This window comes from Gadus chalcogrammus, chromosome 10, assembly GCF_026213295.1.
Source record: "Gadus chalcogrammus isolate NIFS_2021 chromosome 10, NIFS_Gcha_1.0, whole genome shotgun sequence".
NCBI lineage: Eukaryota > Metazoa > Chordata > Actinopteri > Gadiformes > Gadidae > Gadus > Gadus chalcogrammus.
Window position 1 is genome coordinate 11223493 of NC_079421.1, and position 25667 is coordinate 11249159.

At 49.3% G+C, this 25667-nt stretch overlaps 2 protein-coding genes across 2 annotated transcripts; both read right to left on the reverse strand.

The window, feature by feature from the left end:
- Positions 1 to 227: 227 nt before the first annotated feature.
- Positions 228 to 14912, reverse strand: egf (epidermal growth factor). Its single transcript, XM_056601164.1, has 18 exons — positions 14771 to 14912; positions 14027 to 14093; positions 13232 to 13493; positions 12529 to 12737; positions 12456 to 12461; positions 12095 to 12322; positions 11773 to 11975; positions 11445 to 11555; positions 10570 to 10692; positions 10114 to 10242; positions 9887 to 9997; positions 9342 to 9458; positions 8869 to 8991; positions 4348 to 4507; positions 3606 to 3770; positions 1950 to 2049; positions 1474 to 1510; positions 228 to 1254 (listed from the first exon to the last, which is right to left on the reverse strand). Exons 1-18 carry the CDS (start codon positions 14910 to 14912, stop codon positions 1115 to 1117), a joined length of 2433 nt encoding a protein of 810 aa, XP_056457139.1. The 3' UTR covers positions 228 to 1114.
- Positions 14913 to 17222: 2310 nt separating this feature from the next.
- On the reverse strand, positions 17223 to 24518 carry lrit3a (info leucine-rich repeat, immunoglobulin-like and transmembrane domains 3a). Its single transcript, XM_056599938.1, has 4 exons — positions 24198 to 24518; positions 22704 to 23170; positions 20097 to 20402; positions 17223 to 19301 (listed from the first exon to the last, which is right to left on the reverse strand). Exons 1-4 carry the CDS (start codon positions 24311 to 24313, stop codon positions 18229 to 18231), a joined length of 1962 nt encoding a protein of 653 aa, XP_056455913.1. The 5' UTR covers positions 24314 to 24518; the 3' UTR covers positions 17223 to 18228.
- Between the last annotated feature and the right edge of the window lie 1149 nt (positions 24519 to 25667).

Below are 25667 nucleotides of genomic sequence, written 5' to 3' on the forward strand. Positions count from 1 at the left end.
CTTACAGTTTACTTACTCAGTTTATAAACCAGATAAAAAGATATTCTACACAATTTTGTTCCTAAATTTACATTTTCAAGGCACTGTATAAAAGCTGTGTTGTATTATTAATAAATTGAGTTCCTTTCAATAAAGATGGAACAAATGAAAGAGGTTAAACACACAAATGTCAACGGGACAATTTCAATAATTGAATTAATTTCATCAGCATTTTTTCAACAGTTTGATTTTATTACCAGCAACATTTACAAATATCTATAAAGTGATCAATTCATTCATTTTACTTAACCATGTTGCAGCATTGTCCCGAGATTTGTTTAGCGTTTATCGTGTTATGATGTGATATCCGTTGTGATATTTCGGTTGGTAGGCCTATAACATCAGCCCTAATGGCCGTCTTCGATAAGACACCGTCTGTACAGCGCTAGACAACAGCAGTAGAAAAATAAATATAGCATCTCCGCTCCAAGTCTAACCTTCCACCACCGGCCTACACAGGAAAAAACATAGAAGTAAAATCGGTTTAGTGGAGGAACTTCATAATAATTCTGATTTTGCTCAGAATGTTAAACTGTTTCCGTTCATGTTTTGAGATAAAATAAAGTCTGGACACAGAACTGCGTCGGTCCAGGATACCAGCGGGATATAAACTGATCAAACAGAAACTTTTATTTATCGAAGAACACAATCGGCAATATCACGACCACAAAGAAGATTAAATCCACTAAACTAAAACTTCTACCAACTATACAAGGAAGGGTATGGTTTGTATGGCGTGTGTATAAGCTCATTTACTGCACAGAGTTTCCAGTTAACCTCTGTCTGTTCTGGGCAGTAACACCACCATGCAGAACAACATGTTGGCCCAATCCCAAAGTGAGCCCTAAGGACTAAGGACTCACAGACTTAACTGATCTCAGGTGTTAATTAACTTAAGTGAGTGAGTGTGTGAGGCCACATGGGCTCAGATAGGTATATAAGGGATTGGGTCGGCCCTGTTTAAGCTCAGCCCTCTGTGTCCCGGCATCACTCCATGGGGCAGAGTGTGTGTCAGACACAGGGTGTGTTAGTGTATTAATATGAACCGTAGGCTGGTGACCCCTAGCATCTGGCCTCAGGGTTGGGGGGGTACAGGGGTCAAAGGGGGCACAGGGGTCGGCGGTCCAGGGTCATCCAGGAGGATGAGATTCAGAGTCTGTGCACCTGCCCTGGTCTCCATGGCGACCGATACCACCTGGGAAGGGTCAGCATCACCTGACCAGAAAATCACATCCTTTGATCAGTATACCGCTGGATCAATACATCCATTAGTTTAATGCTGGATCAACACATCTATCAGTCTACAGCTAGGTTCAATGCAGCCATTAGTCTATAGCGTTATCAATATATCTTTTGATTAGGACGTGTTAGGCTTTATAGGTGTTCTATGACTGCCGCTGGATAAGTACTTTCAACATATTAAACGACCAATACCTTCTCCTCCTTCTCCTCCACCCAAAATCACACAGACCTGAAAGAAAGGTCAAAGGTTAAACATCTCCAACCTAACAGTTATTTTGCATAGTATAGTGTATATCTTTACAGTACATATTATATATAGTATAGTGTATATCTTTACAGTATGATATATAGTATAGTGTATATCTCTACAGTACATATTATATATAGTATAGTGTACATCTTTACAGTCATATGATATAGTGCATATCTTTACAGTATATATGATATATAGTATAGTGTATATCTTTAAAGTAAATAGTAAAAAGTATTTGACATTTCACATAAATATTTTACGCATAGTATATATATAGTATCGTATATATTATTAAATATAGTATAGTTCTTGTATACTATAGTATACATTATATGCTATTGTACAAATAATATAAGCATTTATTATATACTATACTATATATATATAGTATATATATTATCTATATCTTCGTTACCCGGGGCAACCCACTGGCTGCCTCAGACGAGCTGTCATCTGTCACACTGGTCTCACTCAGGTCCTCAACTGATGGCTGTTTATGAAGGAATCTTTTCCTTCTGCACAGTAACACACATGTAAACAACCCACAGGTAAACAACCAACATATACACAACACACATGTTAGCAACACAACATACACAACACACATGTAAACATGTTTCATGTGTGTGTGGCATCAACATGTTTCACTAGCTGGTCTCAGCTGTAGGAGGTGCATGTTTCACCCGTAGGAGGAGGTGCTATTCTCACCTCTAGGAGGTGCTAGTCTCACCTGTAGGAGGTGCTATTCTCACCCGTAGGAGGTGCTAGTCTCACCTGTAGAAGGAGGTGCTAGTCTCACATGTAGCAGGAGGTGCTAGTTTAATCTGTAGCAGGAGGTGCTAGTCTCACCTGTAGTAGGAGGTGCTAGTCTCACCTGTAGGAGGTGCTAGTCTCACCTGTAGGAGGTGCTAGTATAACCTGTAGGAGGTGCTAGTCTCACCTATAGGAGGAGTTGCTAGTCTCACCTGTAGGAGGTGCTAGTCTCACCTGTAGCAGGAGGTGCTAGTCTCACCTGTAGCAGGAGGTGCTAGTTTCATCCGTAGCAGGAGGTGCTAGTCTCACCTGTAGCAGGAGGTGCTAGTATAACCTGTAGGAGGTGCTAGTATAACCTGTAGGAGGTACTAGTATAACCTGTAGGAGGTGCTAGTCTCACCTATAGGAGGTGCTAGTATAACCTGTAGGAGGTGCTAGTCTCACCTGTAGGAGGAGGTGCTAGTCTCACCTGTAGGAGGTGCTAGTCTCACCTGTAGGAGGAGGTGCTAGTCTCACCTGTAGGAGGTGCTAGTCTCACCTGTAGGAGGAGGTGCTAGTCTCACCTGTAGGAGGTGCTAGTCTCACCTGTAGGAGGTGCTAGTCTGACCTGTAGGAGGAGCTAGTCTCACCTATAGGAGGAGGTGCTAGTCTCACCTATAGGAGGAGGTGCTAGTCTCACCTGTAGCAGGAGCTGCTAGTCTCACCTGTAGGAGGAGGTGCTAGTCTCACCTGTAGCAGGAGGTGCTAGTTTCATCTGTAGGAGCAGGTGCTAGTCTCACCTGTAGCAGGAGGTGCTAGTCTCACCTGTAGGAGGTGCTAGTCTTACCTGTAGGAGGTGCTAGTCTCACCTGTAGGAGGAGGTGCTAGTCTCACCTGTAGGAGGTGCTGGTCTCACCTGTAGGAGGTGCTAGTCTCACCCGTAGGAGGTGCTAGTCTCACCTGTAGCAGGAGGTGCTAGTTTCATCTGTAGGAGGAGGTGCTAGTCTCACCTGTAGCAGGAGGTGCTAGTCTCACCTGTAGGAGGTGCTAGTCTCACCTGTAGGAGGTGTTAGTCTCACCTGTAGCAGGAGGTGCTAGTCTCACCTGTAGGAGGTGCTAGTCTCACCTGTAGCCGGAGGTGCTAGTCTCACCTGTAGCAGGAGGTGCTAGTTTCATCTGTAGGAGGAGGTGTTAGTCTCACCTGTAGGAGGTGCTAGTATAACCTGTAGGAGGAGGTGCTAGTTTCACCTGTAGGAGGTGCTAGTTTCACCTGTAGGAGGTGCTAGTCTCACCTGTAGGAGTAGCTATTCTCACCTGTAGCAGGAGGTGCTAGTCTCACCTGTAGCAGTAGATGGCGGTGGCGGTGATGAAGAGGAGGCTGATGAGGAGCAGCATGCAGGCAACGATAGCCACGCTCTTCCTCTTCTCCTGCTTGGCCTCCTGGAGCTCCCACCACTGGAGGTCGTTGAACTGGCAACGCTCCCCCATGTAGCCTGCTACACAGCTAGCACAGAAACATGGTAACTTAACAACAACACCCCTGTGTAGCCGCAGCACAGCTAGCACAGACACATGCTAACTTAATAACAACAACCGGTGTAGCCCGCTACACAGCTAGCACAGACACATGCTAACTGAAGGGTGGAGGTGGAGGAGAAGGTGAAGGATGAAGGGTGGAGGTGGAGGTGTGAAGGTGAAGGGTGGAGGTGTAAAGGGTGGAGGTGGAGGAGGAGGTGGAGGTGTGAAGGTGAAGGGTGGAGGCGAAGGGTGGAGAAGGGTGGAGGTGAGGGTGAAGGGTGGAGGAGGTGGTGGAGGTGTGAAGGTGAAGGGTGGAGGTGAAGGTTGGAAGTGTGAAGGTGAAGGGTGGGGGTGAAGGGTGGAGGAGGTGGTGGAGGTGTGAAGGTGAAGGGTTGAGGTGAAAGGTGGAGGAGGTGGTGGAGGTGTGAAAGGTGGAGGTGGAGGAGGTGGAGGTGTGAAGGTGAAGGTGAAGGTGAAGGTGAAGGATGAGGTGAAGGGTGGAGGTGGAGGAGGAGGCGAAGGGTGGAGGGTGGAGGTGGAGGAGGAGGTGGAGGTGGTTTTACTTGCAGGCGAAGGCCTCCATCTCGGCGAGGTATCTGCAGGTCCCCTCGTAGAGGCAGAAGGAGGCGTGGCTTGCCGGACAGCCCCCAAGCGAGTCACCGTGACGACGGGGCAGGGAGGGGGTGGGGCTAGCGGTCACCATGGAGACCATGGTCCTGGTATCTAGGGAGGAATGGGGGGGGGGGGGGGGGGGGGTCAGGTGAATTACTCGTGATGTCAGGGCTTGCTAGCTGAAAGTGCTAACCCCTGACCTAGCCTCACCCAAATACTGTACCAGATACATGTTGATATGTACTTTGTACTGTACCAGATACATGTTGAGATATACTTTGTACTGTACCAGATACATACATGTGATGTGTACTTTCTACTGTATCAGATACATGTTGATATGTACTTTGTACTGTACCAGATACATATATGTTAATATGTACTATCTACATGTACCAGATACATGTAACACGTACTTTATATTTTATCAGATTTGATGTGCACTATATACTGTACCAGATACATACATGTGATATGTGCTTTATATTGTATCAGATAGATGTTGATATGTACTTTGTACTGTATCAGATACATGTTAATATGTACTATATACTGAATCAGATACATGTTAATATGTGCTTCATACTGTGTCAGGTACATGTTAATATCTACTATATGCTGCATCAGATACATGTTAATATGTTCTTTGTACTGTATCAGATAAATGTTAATATGTACTATTTACTGAATCAGATGCATGTTAATATGTACTTTGCACTTTATCAGAAACATGTTAATATGTGCTTTGTATTGTATCAGTTACATTTTAATATGTACTATACACTGCATCAGATACATGTTATTATGTAGTATAAACTGTATCAGATACAGGTTAATATGTACTATAAACTGCATCAGATACAGGTTAATATTTTCTTTGTACTTGACAGATACATGTTAATATAATACATTTAATTTAATTTAGAGGCGCCTTTCAAAACACCCAAGGTCACCTTACAGAGCATATAGTCATCATACATATTTAAAAAAAAAAAAAAAAAAAAAAAAAAAAAAAAAAAAAAAGACATTGTGGTATATGTGCTTTGTACTGTATAAGATACATGTTGATATGTACTATATACTGTACCAGATACATACATACAAAGGAAACTCTAAGTCACTGTTTTTACCTACTTAACAAAATTACCCAACCCCAGGATTCTCTCCCCCCTCACTTGTACACAACCTCCTTCTGCAACTCCATGATGTCATTTTTCATCGATAAAATCAAAAACATTCACCTGCACCTTGGATCAACCCCTCATCTCAATATCTCTGCCGACTTTCACCCTTCCACACACTCATTCTCCTCCTTCCAGCTCCCTGATATCTCAGAAATCACTGAACTCATTCGGAAATCCAAGCCATCCGTCAACTTGACCCCCTACCCACACATCTGGTTAAGGCCTCCCTCCCCTCCCTAATTCCTCTAATTTGTGCAATCATCCACTCCTCTCTTACTACCGGAACTATCCCTACATCCTTCAAAACTGCTGCCATCACCCCAATTCTGAAAAAACCTGGTGCAGACCCCTCCAACTTCAACAACTTCTGTCCCATATCCAATCTGCCCTTCATCTCCAAAATCCTGGAAAAGACAGTTGCCTCCCAACTCCATTTTCTCCTATCCGACAATTACCTTTATGAACAGTTCCAGACCGGATTCCGCCCACTCCATAGCACTGAAACAGCACTCATCAAAATCACCAACGTCCTCCTTATGGCAGCTGATTCTGGACTACTCACCATCCTCATCCTCCTGGACCTGAGTGCAGCCTTTGATACCATCTGTCACACCACGCTCCTCAACAGACTATCCTCCATTGGCATGAACGACACTCCGTTTGACTGGTTCACATCTTATCTTTCCGGCCGTACTCAATTTGTCCAACTAAAGTCTTTTAAATCCATCCCCTCCCCCGTCACCTCAGGTGTTCCCCAGGGTTCTGTCCTGGGGCCCCTACTCTTCATCATTTACCTCCTTCCCCTTGGCAATATCTTCTGCAAATTTGACCTTCATTTACACTGTTATGCTGATGACACCCAGCTCTACCTCTCTACCAAGCCCTCGTCCACTCTCCCGCCCACTTCCCTTACTGATTGCATCTCTGATATAAAAACCTGGTTCACCTGCAACTTTCTCAAACTCACGTTCTCCTCATCAGCACCAAATCAACCCAGATAAAACCTGACAGCTTTTCCATCACTATCGATAACACCTCAGTTTCCCCCTCCCCTTAGGTTAAGAGTCTGGGTGTCATCCTCAACGGCACACTATCATTCCAAGCAAACATCTATTACCATCTACGCAACATCAACCGCCTCCGCCCATCCCTCACACCCCACATCCTTGTTCACACCCTGGTCACTTCCCGCATCGATTACTGTAACTCCCTCCTCTTTGGTATCCCCCTCAAGTCCATCCGTAAGCTTCAACTGGTCCATAACTCTGCCGCTCGCATCATCACCAGAACCCCCTCCATTAATCACATCACTCCTGTCCTTCAGCAGCTTCACTGGCTCCTGGTCAAAACCCGCATTCATTTCAAGATTCTGCTCCTCACCTTCAAGGCCCTCCACAACCTCGCCCCTCCATACATTTGTGAACTCCTGCACACCAACACACCCACCCGCACTCTCCGGTCCTCCTCTTCCATTCAACTCACTGTACCACCCGCTAGGGATGGGAATCGAGAACCGGTTCTTGTTCAGAACCGGTTCCGAGTCAACCGATTCCTTGGAAAATGCGTCGTGACGTCACACAAACGCTGCTTTGATTTGGTTCAGAACACAGCAAACATGTCGCCGCCGAGGAAGAATCGCATTGTGCGTTCACACCAAACGCGACGGGGCGACAAGATCCCATACAAAGTGAACGTAGAGACGCGTATAAGGGCGAGTTTTTCGCGGGAGAAAACCGATGACAAGTTTTTGTCGTGATGACAGCCAATCAGCGTTCAACAGCGTGATAACTGAGTGACATGTGTAACGTAACAGCCAATCCGCGTTCAGCCGTCAAACTCAGTGCAGCAGTCCGGGTGAACCGCGGAATGGAGGAGAAAGTGATTGTTGCAGTTTGCGACTCCCGGAGCTCTATATATAATAGTATATAATATATTATATACTATATTATAATTGTATATATAATATCACGGCCAACAGCTCTGTCGCCTCCGGATGGCCGTAGCGTGGGGAGCTCTCATAGGGATTGGGCTTCTCGGGGTTTCCGGTCTTATGTGTTCCAACGGTTTATTAGGTAGGCCCATCTAATAAATCTCTGTCTAATCAATGCTTCATTTTGTTTATGTCAGTTTAATTTTGTTACAAGTTGAATGCAAATGAGCACTGTTAGAATTCCAAAAGGCACAAGCTCTTACTTGGCTGTTTTCAGTCTGTGTTTTTAGTTGTATGTCACATAATGATGGCATTTGGGCTTAAAAAGCGAAACATATATTTTTTCTTCTAGACCAATTGATTTGAAAGTGTACAATTTGCTAATACTAGAAGCACTTCTGATCAGATATAAAAGAGATGTAATGCAAACAAACACATTTATACTTATTTTCTCACCCAATGAGAATCGATAAGAGAATCGATAAGGAATCGGATCGATAAGCAGAATCGGAACCGGAATCGGAATCGTGAAATTCTTATCAATTCCCATCCCTACCACCCGCCTGCCTGGTCACCATGGGGTCCAGGCATTCAGCCGATCTGCCCCCCACCTCTGGAACACCCTCCCACCTGACATCCGTAACTCTGACACTCTGTCCACTTTTAAGTCCCCTCTAAAAACAAATCTTTTTAAACTGACATTTTCAATCTAATTCATTGTCTCCCACCCATTTCACCTCACTTATGTACATTTTTTCAATGTAGCTTGTTCTTGAATTCTTTATGATTGTTGATTTTATTTTATTTTTTTAAACACTGCCCTGTAAGGTGACCTTGAGTGCTATGAAAGGCGCACTCAAGTAAAATGTATTATTATTATTATTATACATGTTAATATGTACGATATACTGTACCAGATACATACATGTGATAAGTACTTTATACAGTATCAAATTTGATATGTACTTTGTACTGTATCAGATAGATGTTAATATGTGGTATATACTGCATCAGATACATGTTAATATGTGGTATATACTGTATCAGATGCATGTTAATATGTGCTATATACTGTATCAGATAGATGTTAATATGTGCTATATACTGCATCAGATACATGTTAATATGTGCTATACACTGTATCAGATACATGTTAATATGTGGTATAAGCTGTACCAGATACATGTTAATATGTGGTATATACTGTATCAGCTACATGTTAGTATGTGCTATATACTGCATCAGATACTTGTTAATATGTGCTATATACTTTATCAGATGCATGTGAATATGTGCTATATACTGCATCCTCTATGACTCGTGGTGCTTAGGCTGAGGTAGGACGTGTTGATACACACCCTCACAGGTGGTCCCGTCTCCATGGTAACCCAGCCGGCACCTGCACAGGTAGCTCCCCGGGCTGTTGTGGCACTCAGCGCTGCGGTCACAGGGGGGGGTCCCCGAGGAACACTCGTCGATGTCTTGAGAACCACAGAGACACGGAGGGGGTCAGGGCAGCGGTCCACCTGAGCTAGCTAGCTCCCCATTATGGGGAGCTAGCTAGCTAGCTGTGCTATATTTATAAAAGTGACTTGACATGACTTGACTATATTGTTTGTTACGTTTGTTTTGTTAGTTCTGGTTGTCCTTACTTTAGCGTATACTTTAGCATCTATTTCTGTTTTACTAGCACTACTTTGTAATTTTATTGTCTTGTATTGTTTTCCTGTGTCTTCCACTGCTGCTGAGCTGCTGTAACGACAGGGTGTATAGAATAATAAGAGAGAGTCGCTTCTAAACATCCCAACATGAGATGAACGGACGAACACACCAACACACAGCCTCCCGTCGCCTTGGAAACCGTGGACACAGCGGCACGCCAGGCGCCCCTCCTCCTGTGCACAGCGAGCGTGCACGTGGCAGCCTGGAGACCCGCAGCCCTCCTGGTCTGAAAGGAAAGGAGCGACAGGCCAAGCGCTCAGTCACACAGTGAGAGGATGTGGTGCCTTCTGGTGGCTGAGCTCAGTAGTGCAGTCATAAAACAATTGACGACCGCTTGTTAATGACGAGTAGAATACCGAGTCTTCATGAAAAGTGTTTAGAAGAGTGTGTTACGGAAGAGTGTTATTATGAAGAGTGTTGATGAAGAGTGTGATTATGAAGACTGTTGATGAAGAGTGTGATGAAGAGTGTGATAATGAAGAGTGTGGATGAAGAGTGTGATGAAGAGTGATGATGGCCTGATGAAGAGTGTGATGAAGAGTGTTGATGAAGAGTGTTGATGAAGAGTGATGATGAAGAGTGTGATAATGAAGAGTGTTGATGAAGAGTGTGATGATCTGATGAAGAGAGTGATGACCTGATGAAGAGTGTTACCTGCCACCATCTTCTCAGTGAAGGTCTTCTCCTGGTCCTCCTCTTCCTCAGCAGAGAGCGGACCTTCATCGTTCAGAGTCGTGTTTTTACCGGGAAACTGATCTGAAGAATCTAAACAGGAAGAGAGGAAGATACGGTCATTGTGATGCACACACACACACACACACACACACACACACACACACACACACACACACACGCACACACAAACACACACACAGGCAGACACGTACCAGTACATTGTCGTCCGTTGTCCATCAGAACTGAGCCCTCAGGACAGACACACATCGGCCCCGCCTCCGTATCCAGGCAACCCAGACCACACCCCCTTAGCTCCCCAACACACATCCTCACCTCTGAGGAAACAACATATACAACATATATAATATTCATACTTATATCAGCTATACTAAAGGGTGGGGTAGGGCAGTAGGGCAGGGTAGTAGGATAGGATGGGTTAGTGTAGGGTAGGGTAGGACACAGACAGACAGACAGACAGGGTAGGGTAGGGTAGGAAAGTAGGGTAAGGTAGGGGAGGTAAGTAGGGTAGGGTAGTAGGGTAGGGTAGAGTAGGGTAGTAGGGTAGGGTAAGGTAGGGTAGGGTAGTAGGGTAGGGTAAGGTATGGTAGGGTAGTAGGGTAGAATAGTAGGGTAGGGTAAGGTAGGGCATGGTAGGGCTGTACCGTGGCAGGACTTGCGGTCCGCCAGGAGGGCGTATCCCTCAGGACAGGAGCAGGCGTAGGAACCGGGCAGGTTCTCACAGCCCAGCGAGCAGCCGTGGTTCCACAGAGCACACTCGTTAACATCTGGAGAGAACACTCGTTAACATCTGGAGACACAACACTGGTTAACATCTGGAGAGAACACTGGTTAACATCTCAAGGGAACACACGTTAACATCTGGAGAGTACACTTGTTAACATCTGGAGACACAACACTGGTTATCATCTGGTAAGAACACTGGTCAACATCTGGTGAGAACACTCGTTAACATCTGGAGAAACAACACTGGTTAATATCTGGAAAGAACACTGGTTAACATCTGGAGAGAACACTCGTTAACATCTGGAGACACAACACTGGTTAACATCTGGAAATATAACTTGTTAACATCTGGCGACACAACACTTGTTAACATCTGGACACACAACACGCATTAACATCTGGAGACAACAACACTCGTTAACAGTTGTTATTTCTTTGCTTCATCTGGAGAGATATCCAGATGTTAACGAGTGTTGTTCTCTCCAGATGTTAACGAGTGTTGTTCTCTCCAGATGTTAACGAGTGTTGTTCTCTCCAGATGTTAATGAGTGTTTCTCTCTGCAGATGTTAAAAAGTGTTGTTCTCTCGTTAACATTTGGAGAGAACAACACTAGGTAACATCTCAAAAACACTGATTATATCTGCAGAACACTGGTAAACATCTACACAATACTGGTTAACATCTACACAGCACTGGTTAACATCTACACAACACAGGTTATAACTAGACAACACTGGTTATAACTACACAGCACTCGTTAACAGTCCCGTTGTTACTTGGTATCCAACCCACCTTCGCAGTAGTTTCCATGGTAACTGAGAGTGAAGCCCTCGCCGCACTGGCAAACTCCCGGTTGAGAACTGGAGCAAACGTCCACACACTCACCGATCCGGTCGTCACAGCCTGCACACAGAGAACCAGGATCAACCACCTCTACAGCCTTCACCCTCAATCACCAATCATCTGTCAACATCCATCACCCATCACCTGTCACCCTTCAACCATCACCCATCACCCTCCACCCCCGCATTACTCCGAAGTACCCCCAGGGGTACGCGGAACCCCATTTGAGAACCACTGCTCTAGGGAGAGGCTGAAGCCTCATTGAGCTGAAACTGACCTGGTGTCAGCGGCATGCCGCCTCCTATAGGCTGGTTTAGGGGGTGCACCACCCTCAGGCCCACAGGGGCTCTGCTCATTGGCTGGAGGTTCACGTCCGTAAGCGGGACACCGGAGTACTTGTTGATGCGTTGGATGGAATGAGAGGCGGAGTCGCTGTAGAAGACCTCGTCGAGGAACACCGACAGACAGACTGACGAAGACCTGAGGACAGACAGACACCAGAATGTCTCAGAGGGCTCCGGACCAGGTCCCAGAGGGCCCAGGTCCTGGTCTCAGAGGGCCAAGGTCTGGTTTGGATCCTCTCCTGGTTGGCTGCTGACCTGAGGGGCGGGTTCATCATGGTGACGTTCTCCCCGTCATAGTCGCAGGAGCAGATGGCGCCCTGGAGGTTGGAGCCGAACCGCGCCCAGAAGAGTCTCCGGTCCGCCAGGTCCAGGGTCAGCGCCGTCAGCTGCCCCCGCACCGCGAGCAAGGCAGCAGGGGTCCGACCGGACAGGTCCGCCCTCTGGATGCTGGAGACGGGACCTCCAGACAGCCAGAACAAGACCCTGGAAGACACTACTGGACCTTAGTTCTACTGGGTTCTACTGGACCTTATTTCTACTGGACCTTAGTTCTGCTGGACCTTAGTTCTACTGGAGCTTAGGGTCAGAAGTCAGAGGTCAGTGGTGGGGAGGGTACCTCCATCTGGGGTCAGAGGATGCAGGTCAGAGGTTACAGGTCAGAGGTCGGAGGTCAGAGGTGGGGAGGGTACCTCTGTCTTGGGTCCAGCACCAGGCAGCAGGGCCGCTCCAGACCTGAGACCACCATCTCCTGGTTCCCCCCCGTGAGGCTGACGCTCCTGATGTCTCCTGTCGCCTCATTGGTCGGGGCGTCTCTATGCTCCTCATTGGTCCAGTACACTCGGTCCCCAAGCCAATCCACAGCCAGCCCAGAGACCCCCCGCTGGCTGGAGACCAGCTTCTGGAGAGCAGAACCCGAAACATCCAATGATACGTCACAGCCCAGTGACTCAGAGCCAGATTGAAGCTCAGTCCATCTCTCTGCCTCGGATCAACATCTGACACACTTTAGGAGAGATGGTGGATACATAGAAATACATTTATGTTGAGATATTAGATACAATAGAAACACATTTAGGTTGAGATATTAGATACAATAGAAACACATTTATGTTGAGATATTAGATACAATAGAAACACATTAATGACGAGATATTAGATATAATAAACACATTTATTTCGAGATATTAGATACAATAGAAATACATTTATGTCGAGATATTAGATATAATAGAAATTCATTTTAGTTGAGATATAAGATATAACAGAAAGATGTTTTAGAAACACTGAATGATGCGTCATTCAGCTGAACCTGTCTGTGAGCATGACGATGACAACAGAGTAATACCATATAATATATAATAATAATAATAATATATAATCAGTATAACGGACCTGTCTGGGGGGTCCGGAGAGTCCTGCGCGGTAGAGGACCCCCGTGCTGCGCTCCGCCCAGAACAGGCTGCGCTGGGTGTAGTGGTAGTCCAGCAGAACCCCCAAACCGGGACCGGTCCCCCCCCGGCCTCCATCCGACACCACCCGGCCCACCCCCGACACCACCCGGCGGTGGTTCCCTCCGTCCAGATCCATCCGGTGGAGCGCCTCGCCGTGGAGGAACATAACGTAGGGGTCTGGACCTTCAACACACAGAGTACACCTTCAGCTAAACCGTCAGCTACACCTTCAGCTACACCGTCAGCTCCACCGTCAGCTCCACCATCAGCTCCACCTTCAGCTACACCGTCAGCTATACCTTCAGCTACACCGTCAGCTACACCGTCAGCTATTACCTCCAGCTGGAGGTTACACCTACAGCTGCACCTTCAGCTAGAGGTTACACCTTCAGCTAGAGGTTACACCTCCAGCTAGAGGTTACACCTTCAGCTATACCTTCAGCGAGAGGTTACACCTTCAGCTAGAGGTTACACCTTCAGCTAGATGTTACACCTTCAGCTGGAACTACACTTTCAGCTAGAGGTTACACCATCAGCTGTATGTTCTGTCTGGCGCGGCTTTATGCCTGCTGCTCTATTCAGGCTGTAACTGAGGTTCAACATCTGAGGTTGGCCTGTCCCTCATGATTTCATGATGGTTAAGGAGGTAAGGTTCTATCATCTGATTGGACGGTTCACGTTGCACTAACATCCATAAGGTTCTGGGTCTGATTCCCAAGGATGAGCTCAACCCCACCCTGAAAGCCTTGCCCTTCTGTCTTGAAGCTCAGGAGCCAGCACCAGCTCTGTGGACGTGTGGACGCCTGATGGGACAGACAGCAGACGGCCGGCCGACGTGGAGGAGATGAGATGCTTCTCCTCGTCCCTCAGAGTGTTCCCAGGCTAATGGGCTGCTGACCTGAAGGGAGCTCTGTCCGAGCGTCATGTGAAACCAGGGACACAGCGCTCGCTCTCTCAGGAATGAGACGACAATGCAGACCTTCAGGGGACAATGAGGCTCCCAGCCTGAGCAGTGAATCACCCCCAGACCAGTGGGACTCCCTAAGTAACCAATGGGTGGGTCCCACTGGGAGATAGTAGGAACCAGTATGCAGAACTGATTCAGAAAGGACCATTGGTTTGGTAATGATTTAAATATTAGTGGTTAATATCGAGCACTGGGAGACTGAGTGTGAAATCTGATTCAACATCACACAGCCCTTAAAGGGGAACCCATTGATACAGGTTGGAGTAAAGATCACAGCATTGGTCTGAGAGTTCTCAGGAGGAAGGGGAGGGGTTACCCCCTGATAGCCTGTTACCATGCTGTCGCTAAGCTAATCGCTAAGCTTGTCGCCTCGCAAGGTGCGACGCATAGCATGGCTCTCGATGTTGAAGAGCATAGGTGATTGGATCCCATATACATAATAAATCACGTGAAAATATAATAAGTTCTCTAGCATAACTCATAAATAATAAAAAGCTGAATGTGACGTCTCACCTGGACAGCTGTGGTTCCACGCCACCCCTGGACCTGTCCGCTCCCAGCATGCACTGCTCTGCCCAGAGGCGGCAAGGCCTTGAACCAGCAACCAGACCATCCCAAACGCCGCTGCCGCCGCCGTTGCCGTAGCAACTACCATACTCCCGAGGGGGTGTCACGGCAGGGGGGGGGGGGGGGGGGGGGGGCGTTCACCGCCTCCCGCGGTGCATGCCCCGCCGCACCCGAGTCCTGACGGCTGGGAAACGGTGAAGGGTTGCCGGTTCGATTCCTGACTCCTCCGGGTCTGGAGGTTCTCTTAGGTGTTGATCGAGGCAGGCCTAGCTGCGAGGCAGGGCGGGCATGGAGCTCACCACGGGGGAGGGGGGGGCAGGGACCCTCATCGTCGCCCCAGAACCTGGCCGGTCTGTCGGGCGCCGGCCTCACGATGGAGAAGGTCCTCGAGGACCCGGACCCTACTGACACCTTCTAGCCCACCACTCGGGGATCCCTGCACCCAGCCTGGTGGTTGTGGTCCCAGTCTGGTCCAAGTCTTGTTGAACTGGTCCCAGCCTGGTGGATGTGGTCCCAGTCCGGTCCAAGTCTTGTTGAACTGGTCCCAGCCTGGTGGATGTGGTCCCAGTCTGGTCCAAGTCTTGTTGAACTGGTCCCAGCCTGGTGGATGTTGTCCCAGTCTGGTTCAAGCCTTGTTGGACTGTTCCCAGCCTAGCTAACCCTAGTCCAAGTCTGGTTGAACTGGTCCCAGCCTAGTTTAACTTGTCCAGTCTGGTTGTCCTGGTTCCTCTGGTCCCAGTCTGGTAGTAGTGGTCCCAGTCTGGTCTTTCTGCTCCCAGTCTTGTTGTCCTGCTCCCAGTCCTCCCCACGGTCCTCAGCACAGTTTAGGAGCAGAGTATGAAATTCCTGACACTGCTGTGATGAATGTGACACGTTAGAGAGGAGAGCTCACCTAGAGGAGCAGGGGCGGAGGAGAGGAGAGGAGGGAGGGGGAGAGGCTGGTTAGGAGGTGCAGAGAGGAGGAGAGGTCTTTAGGAGGTGCAGCGAGGAGGAGAGTAGAGGTCTCATCAGGAGAATGAGGAGACTGAAGCAGGACCTGGAAAGATCGACTATATATCTGGACAAGAAGAACACCCCTCTGTATAGGGCCAGTGTCTGAGAGAGAGAGAGAGAGAGAGAGAGAGAGAGAGAGAGAGAGAGAGAGAGAGAGAGAGAGAGAGAGAGAGAGAGAGAGAGCGAGAGAGAGAGTGTATTAAAGTGTTTAGTGTATAATAGTGTTTTAGTGGGTGTATATTAATGTGTGTTATTGTATAATGTTGTACTTTATTTCATGTAATTTAAAGTGTGTATTAGTGTCCATTATTGTGTTTATTAGCAGTTTTGCGTGTATTAGTGTATATTAACATATCTTGGTGTCTACATTAGTAGTAGTGTGTATTAATGAACATTTGTGAGGAATAGTGGGAATTTATTTGTCTTGGTGTGTATACTAGTAGTGTTGTGTGTATTAGTGAATATTAGTGGATATTTATGCGTCTTGTGTATATTAGTAGTATTGCGTGTATTGCGAATATTTGTGTGTATTTATGTATCTGGGTGTGTTTATTATAAGTATAGTGTGTATTAATGGTTATTAATGTGTCTTAGTGTGTCTATTAGTAGTATTGCGTGTATTAGTGTGCATTAATGTATCTTGGTGTGTATATTAGTATTATATTGTGCATTAGTGTATAAATGTGTCTTGGTGTGCATAGTACTACTGTTGCGTCCATGAGTCTGTATTAATGTGCGTACATTATGTCTATATATAATAGTTTTCCTCCAGCGTGACTCATGTCCAGGTGATGCGTGAGGAATTGTTTCCCAGGGAACAGCAGCTAGCAGCGGTTAGCATGCCGTCTACGGCCATGACTGGGGTATTGTTCTGCGCAGTCAGCCGCTAATCTGATAGCTGTTGTCTAGCGTCACGGCGTTAGCCCGGCTGACCTCTTCACCCTGCAGCCAGACAAAGGGCCTCACTGAAGACACGCCGGGACCACCGCTGGGGTCGCCATGACCACCGGGCAGCGGTGGGAGATGTGCCTGGTAACGGCGCCGCCCGCATGTAATGGCCGTGGGCATTCAGCCGACGAGTGTTGATACATCGCTTCCTGTTGAAAACTGCTAAAAAAACGCTGGAAAACGGAGACAAAGGAACAAAGAAAGTCGAGAACGAAGAGGGACGCAGGACGGAGCGGGTCGGTTAGTTTGGTAGAACGGGGTTTAACTTGGTTTAATATAGTTAAAGGTTGATACACCAGCAGATGACCAGGGTCAACAGTATAACTGCTAAACTGGTAACCTTATTGTGGAATGAAATGTGTAATGAATATAACAATATAATAATAATAATAATTATGAATGAAATACGCATTTAATAAAATGTAACAAAGACAAATTTATTAAAAAGAATGGTACATGTGTCACTGATACATGGAGATACCTTGTGTACACTCAACACACAATGGCAAAACATTTCAATATACTACGTGGTACGTTGACAATAATCAATTATTTTAGGATAAGGCATCAATTTAAAGCAGAAACACGAATTTGCCGTTACAACGACTGACAGGAAACCACCTTAGAAACATAACGTCCCTGTAACATTTGGTGAGAACAACCTTAACATGTTTGCCCAATTTAAGGCTGAAAATGTAGAAACGTCTGGTCTGGTCTGAGCATTATTGTTTTTATTAAAAAAAGTAGTGTAGTACGTGTTGGCATTGTGTTTTTACTATAAGTCATGCTGAATCATAAGTGTCGTCTGTGTGGTGGACGGCTGGCCCCCGAGTCTGACCGCTCAGAGAACACCTGCTCTATGCTTGTACTCAAACTCTGCAATAAACCGCTTTCAACATCTTCACCCCGAGTCCTGGTTGTGGAGGGGCCTAGTACTCTACTCTGGGGCCCCACCCCTCCCCATGTGGGGCCCCTCCCAACGTGGGGCCCCTCCGGACCAGGGGGGACCCAGGAGGGCTGTATGAGGCCCCTAGCAGCAGAGGAGGTCAGCCAACCCCGCCAGCGGCCCCTGGGACCGGCCCTTAGTGGCCCCTGAGGGATCGCGGCCCTACCCACCGATGGTCTGGGCGCTCCAAGGAGCGACCACGACTTTCCAGCTCTGAGGGGCCACTCCAGCCCGTCCAGACGGCGGTGCCTCCGCCAGTCAAGGCCTCCGGGGGGAGGGGGGCTGCTGGTGACCCTGGGAGGTCTTGGACAATGGGGGGGGGGGGGGGGGGCGAGTGGGTTGTGTGGTGGCTGGTTTCAGCAGCCTCACCTGCCCAGAGGAGCCCAGTAAGACCCACCTAGGTGGAGCCTGGAGGCCATTAAGACCCTGAATCAATGTCATCAAACCGTCCAATCAGGGCCGGTTCTGCTCCAACGTCTCTCCACGTGACTCGTGCACCCATGGTCGGGGTCGTAGGTCAGCAGAGGTACTCTGACCTGGAGCTCTCGCTCTTGTAGGTGGTCTGGGAGTCGAGGCTGGAGCGGGAGCAGAGCATCATCCTCTCCGAGTCGTTGGGGGCCCGGCGGGCCCAGAGCTCGCTGGCCCGGGCCCCGGGGCCCCGCTGCTTCATGGAGATAGTCTCGAACCCGACGTAGCTCTCCTTCTCCAGCTGCTCCGCGTCGGGCGGCGGCCCGCTGCACGACAGCGCCACGATCTTGTAGAGCAGCAGGCCGATGAGGGGCAGGGCCACCGCGCACGCCACCCAGCTGGCCACCAGCAGCAGCGAGGGGCCGCCGCCCTCCCCCAGCGTGTAGAAGTCCAGGCAGGGGTCCTTCCCCTGGATGGGGCCCCGGCCCACCAGGCACACCGAGTAGCGCAGGCCGGGGGCCAGCCCCTCCAGCAGCACCTTGCCGCTGCCCGCCGTGGTCTCCAGCGTGCGCTTGGCGTCCTGGTCCCCGTACGGCGAGCACACCACCGTCAGGGCGGCGTCCCGGGCCAGACCCTGGGTGGTCCAGAGCAGCACGGCGCTGTCGGGCCCCTCCTCCACCACCTTCAGGCCCCTGAGGGCCCGCGACGCGTCCGTCTTCTTGCTGGTCTCGTCGGCCGCCAGCTTCCTGCTGTCGCTGCCGGGCGGGGGTTTGGGGGGGCGGGGCGTTGGGGGCTTGGTCTCGGCCGGGGGGGGCGGTGGCGGCGGGGTGGTCAGTCTGGGGGGGGCGGTGGTGGGGGGCGAGGAGCCGGGGGCAGGGGTGGTGACGGCGGCGGCGGTGGTGGGGACGAGGGTGGTGTTGATGGTGGTGGAGGCGGAGGTGACTGAGGGGGTCGAGGGAAGGGCAGTGCTGACCGCTGGCCCCCCGCTGGTCCCTGGCTCCGCGCTGGTCCCAAGGGGCGGCGGCGTGGTAACGTCTCCCCCCGCCACCGCCACCGAGATGGTAGCCTGGGCGTTGCCGGCGTAGTTCTTGGCGCTGCAGCTGTAGTTCCCCGCGTCGCGCCCCAGGATCCCCAGCAGGCTCATGATGGACCAGCGCACGCCGTCCACCGGAGACTCCTGGACTGTAACACACACCAGACCGTCAGGACCGGAGAACAACCAGAACATCCCAGGTCACCCAGGAACACAGCCAGGACACCCCAGAACACAACCCTCAACGAGAGCCAAAGTAGGATGCAAATCCGGTTAAAGTGATTTGTGTTGGATGCCACTGAGCTGGACTTTGTCTTGGGAGCGTGAACATAAACCCCAACAAGACCCGAGTGTGACGTCACGTGTGGAGGGTAAGGATGCTACCGGAGTGCTGACTGACCATAAGGATCTGAGCCGTGTTCTAATTGTTCTGACCCCTGTGGCTAAGGTACTGACCCGTGTTCCTAAGGTACTGACCCCTTTGGTTACCATAGGTTAAGGTAATAAGGTACTGACCCCTGTTCTTAAGGTTCTATCGGTTAAGATTCTATTGTTTAAGGTACTGAGGTTCTGACACATGTTCATAAGGTTCTACAGGTTAAGGTACTAAGGTTCTGACCCCTGTTCTTAAGGTTCTATAGGTTAAGGTACTACGGTTCTATAGGTTAAGGTACTACGGTTCTGACCCCTGTTCTTAAGGTTCTATAGGTTAAGATTCTATTGTTTAAGGTACTGAGGTTCTGACCCATGTTCATAAGGTTCTACAGGTTAAGGTACTAAGGTTCTGACCCCTGTTCTTAAGGTTCTATAGGTTAAGGTACTACGGTTCTGACCCCTGTTCTTAAGGTTCTATAGGTTAAGGTACTATGGTACTGACCCATGTTCTTAAGGTTCTATGGGTTATGGTAGTACGGTTCTACAGGTTAAGGTTCTAACGTTCTGACCCGTGTTGTTGGGGTAGGTTCCGTCGGACTTGGCCCAGAGCAGCGAGGGCGTGGGCAGGCCGGTGGCGTCGCAGCGCAGCAGGAGGTTGCTGCCCAGCGGGGAGGTGAGCTGGGTGGCCGAGGTCATCACCGTGGGTTTGACGCACTGCTCCAGCTCCACCCGCTGCAGCAGAACTCCCGCCAGGTTCTCGGGTCCGCTGCACGTCACGAACAGGTCCATCAGGACCACCGGGCAGTCCGTCATCTTGGAGAGCGCGATGATCTTGGAGAGGCGACAGTCGCAGATCCAGGGGTTGTCCTGCAAGCCTGGGGCACAGAGGAGATACAGTTAGCACAGGGTACCACTGTAGGAGATACCGTCAGCACAAGGTACCACTAGCGGAGATACAGTTAGCACAGGGTACCACTAGAGGAGATACCGTCAGCACAACGTACCACTAGAGGAGATACAGTCAGCACAGGGTACCACTAGAGGAGATACCGTCAGCCCAGGGTACCACTAGAGGAGATACCGTCAGCACAACGTACCACTAGAGCAGATACAGTCAGCACAGGGTACCACTAGAGGAGATACAGTCAGCACAGGGTACCATTAGAGGAGTTACAGTCAGCACAGGGTACCACTAGAGGAGATACAGTCAGCATAAGGTATGACTAGAGGAGATACAGTCAGCACAAGGTATGACTACAGATAGTCAGCACAAGGTACCAATAGAGGAGATACCGTCAGCACAACGTGCCACTAGAGGAGATACAGTCAGCACAGGGTACCACTAGAGGAGATACAGTCAGCACAGGGTACCACTAGAGGAGATACAGTCAGCACAACGTGCCACTAGAGGAGATACAGTCAGCACAGGGTACCACTAGAGGAGATACAGTCAGCACAGGGTACCACTAGAGGAGATACAGTCAGCACAGGGTACCACTAGAGATAGTCAGCATAAGGTATGACTAGAGGAGATACAGTCAGCACAAGGTATGACTACAGATAGTCAGCACAAGGTGCCAATAGAGGAGATACAGTCAGCACAGGGTACCACTAGAGGAGATACCGTCAGCACAAGGTACCACTAAACGAGAAACAGTCAGCACAAGGTACCCCTCGTCAAGACTAGACGCGACAGCGTCAGGACTAGGAACCAGTAGAGGAGATACAGTGAGCCCAATGTACCCCTAGTCAGGACTAGAGGAGATACCATCAGGACTAGGAACCACTAGTCAGACCTAGAGGAGATACCGTCAGGACTAGGTTCCACTAGCCAGTACCAGAGAACATCATTCATCCCCACACTGCCTGGTCCGTCACGGTAGAGGGACGACCTTAAGGATCTGGACTATGAGGTTGCTGGTCTGGTGTGTTCATGTTCCCATAGAAGGCATCATATGAGCATGTGTGATCTGTGGTTGGGATGCATCATACATCTTTCTGTCCCTTGATTCTGCTCTGGACTGTCAGGTCAGATCAGTTCTGAAATTCTCAGCGGGATCTGAAGCGAAAATCAAACCATTTTTATTCCCTGGTCACAGGAATCTATAATACGATCATTGGTTCACGTCCAAGAGGTTTGAATGGACAAAGGACAAAATGCTAATCACTTGGTGAATGGCTGGTGATGAGTTTTAGATCTACTGCAGGTCTAGCAGTGAGCCCTTATCCACAGCAATGTGTGAGAGGCGACGCTAACAAGCTTACCTCGGTATTAGCAGGACGAGCTACTAAAGCCCTACTCCACCAATACCATCTGCCTACTTAGTCTGCTAGCCGCACATATGTTTACAAGCGTCACCGTTTAGCACACTTTCAGTGAGACAGCGGTGAACGTGTTTTAGTGAAATACTAAAAGTCCCTTTCCGTGTTTGGTTCACTGGGAGTCTGTTGGTCGACAGAGGGTGGAGGTCCACACTGATCCTGGTTCTTCTTCACTTCAGACACGAGGAGTGCTCGGCTTTACCCCTACACCCTCGAACATACGGTACACAAAAGCTTATAAAAGGTCCTATTAAACCATCTCCATCCAAAACACACCCTGTAACATGGAGTGCTATAAGGTCATTTTAAACAATCTCTGTTAAAACAAGCCCTGACCAGTAGAGACTCGGATGGTCCTTGAGTGGATCAACAGGTCTGACTATCAATAAACACATCGCTGACAGACTGCATCCGAGTCCCGCTATCGTATATCTAGAATATGACACCTCCCTAGTAGAGGGGGGAGACTTAGCTAGAGGGGTCAGACCTCCCTAGAGGAGGGGTGAGACCTACCTAGGGGAGGGGTGAGACCTCCCCAGGGGAGGGGTGAGACCTCCCTAGGGGAGGGGTGAGACCTCCCTAGTGGAGGGGTTAGACCTCCCTAGAGGAGGGGTGAGACCTACCTAGTGGAGGGGTGAGACCTCCCTAGTGGAGGGGTGAGACCTAGCTAGAGGAGGGGTGAGACCTACCTAGTGTGGGGGTGAGACCTCCATAGAGGAGGGGTGAGACCTCCCTAGGGGAGGGGTGAGACCTCCCCGGGGGAGGGGGGAGACCTCCCTAGAGGAGGGGTGAGACCTACCTAGTGGAGGGGTGAGACCCCCCTAGTGAAGGGGTGAGGTTAGGGTTAGACGTACCTAGGATGACCTTCGGCCCGGCGCCCTTGCGTATGGGGCTCCCGTTGAAGGGCGGCCAGAGGTCCATGAGGTCGGAGGGCAGGGTGCCGAGCCGGTTGGAGGACAGGTCCAGGTAGGTGAGGCCCGGCAGCAGGGCCACCGCCTCGGCCGGCAGGGCCGCCAGCCGGTTGTTGTGGAGGTCCAGGGTGCGCAGGCTGGGCATCTCCCTCAGGGCGTCCCAGGGGAACACTGAGATCTGGTTCCCGTCGAGGCGCAGCTCGTGGAGCAGCTTGAGGTTGTAGAAGGCCCCGGGGTCCAGGGCCGACACGGCGTTGTAGGTGATCCAGAGGTAGCGCAGGTCCGGCAGGTAGTAGAAGGCCTCGCTGGGGACGCGCCGCACGCCCGTCTTCTCCACGCGCAGCTTCACCGTATCCACCGGAACGTTGATGGGGATGTCCGCCATGTCCGGGTCGTTGCAGACCACCGAGCTGACAGGAGCATCAACACGCAGGGCGTTTAGCAGACGCTTTTATCCAGAGCGACTTACAAACAGAAGTAACTAGTAACAACAACATATCGCTGTCGGCACAGTTAGGATGTACATAGAACCAAGTGCCACGCACATACCATCGCTAGGTTAACCTATTCCCTGTATACAACAGAGATGGCTAGGATAAGATGCTACACCAATACTAAGTATTATTTTTAAGTGTAAGGAAACACGTGATCACTATCTCTAGGATCGTCAGACCCCGTCTACAGATCACCATCAGATCTGATCTACAGTATGTTCACCATCTACTGTAGACCTGATCTACAGTATGATCCCATCAGACAAATTACCTTATCTACAGTATTATCACCATCAGACCTTATCTACTGTATGATCACCATCTCTAGACCACCAGACACTATCTACATTATGATCAGAACTGGACATACTGCCAGCATGTTCCTGACACCATGGGGGGGGGGGGGGGGGGGGGGGGGGGGGGGGGGGCCTCCATGTCTAGCCGTGTTTCAGAGGGAGGGACAATTGGCAGCAGCCAGAGCACAGATGTGTTGGTGGCTACTATGATGTGACCATGAGCCATCAAGGTAACCATAAGGTGGCCTGTTCACAACAGCTGAGCAAATTAATATAGACATCCTTGCTCTGAGTCAATCCAATCATCTCAGGGAGAGATATATGATAGCTGGGCAGTCATACCCATGATGCACTGCTTCCTGGCCGACACAGTGCGGGTATTTATAGGTGTCGGTGCGCCGGTGATAATAAGGATTAATTTCACAATGGAAACAGTTCTGATCCGTAGTGTCCTCACTTGTTATGGTTATTCAATTTATAATATAGGCTTTGTGTGTGTGTGTGTGTGTGTGTGTGTGTGTGTGTGTGTGTGTGTGTGTGTGTGTGTGTGTGTGTGCAAGAGGTTCATTTGCATTTAAAATTATCTCAAAGTCCGAAAATAAACGCCTCAAAGTCAAGTTAACAATGAGTCGAGTGTGTGTGGTTACCTGCTGACCGAGCCCCCGTCCCGGCTGTTGGGGGTGCAGGTGCACTGGGCCGGACAGAAGCAGCGCACCGTCCCCAGGCAGCAGAGCGCCACCTGGGCGAGCACCGCCCACCGCATCCTCCGCCGGGTCAGGCCGCTCCGAGAACCCAACGCACGCTTCGCCGCATCCAGAGAGAACCGCACCGACACAATCCCGCGGAAAGGAGTTATTAAACTAGTAAAAATCGTAAAAAACTCGTATCCTCGAGTGAGACATCCGGCCGACGAGTTCCCGGTTGTGCTCCCTGCTGACCTGATTAGAGGGGCGGGGCTTCCTTTTCACCTCCACCTCGAGGTAATCGGCTCAGCGGGAGATTTCCCCCCCCCCGTGAGGATTCCCGCTCTTCCCTCCTCCTCCTGAACACCCGCGAACCGCACTCATCTCCTCAGCTTCGGGCGTCCTTCAAATCTTTGATATTTTTTGTGCCCCCCCTCCCCCGTCACGGGAACTCTTCGTGTAGGTTTAAACTAATCGGAATAATAACCAGACACTCAAAACAAGGTCCTCTAGGTATAATTAAAGGGGGTTAATTTAAAAGGACGCGGCGACAGCGCCCTCTGCGGACTACCACTGCTTACTGCTCGCTGCGGGACGTGATTTTCAGGACTACCAAACGTTGAAGTAGTCATGATATTTCTAGTAGTTGTGAGGTGTGATAATTGACGTGCTCATATGGTATCGTTCGGTGAGTCCCCTTCTGCTGTTCCCGCTGGTCTGGGTATAGTGTAAAGATGGGGAATGGAACCCGTAACCTCCAGGGGCTTCAGTATAACCTAAACTATGTTTTTACAGGATGTTTCTTTTATTATTTGATGCAAAGATACTGTGAGCCAAACAGAACTAATAGTAATGGTTAGTGTAGTTGTACTAGTTGTATTTGTAATAATAATAATCATAATAATAGTGAATACTAGTAGTTAGTCAGTCTGACTGCTGAATGAACTCATGAAGGTAGAATAAACAGAGCCAGTGTTATTAACAAGTTCACAAGTTCATTTTATTTACGCAAGCAGATTTGATCGTAGGTCGAACATGACCGATTGGCACATGGCAATACAAAACCGAGCATTCTGGGAGATGGTACAAAAAAACTACAACAGGAAGTGGCTGATCACCTGGTTTCCATGGCTACGGAGTTAGCAAGACTGACGGGGAGAGGAGGTAACGAACTGAACGGACGACCGAAACACTACGTTTCTATTCACTTATAGCATAATGCAGGACGAATGGGGGGTTAGCGCACGCAACAAGCTAGTCCGGCAAGACAGTCAGAAGAAGAGGTTTAGAAAGAAACAAGTGCTTAAAGTTCACAATATTAATTAATGCACGTCCATGCCACGAAGAACAGCTACACTCACAGTATTCACCTCACTGTACATCAGGGTCCGAACACCACAGCACTAAACACAGAGAGACGTGCGGGCCAAAAGT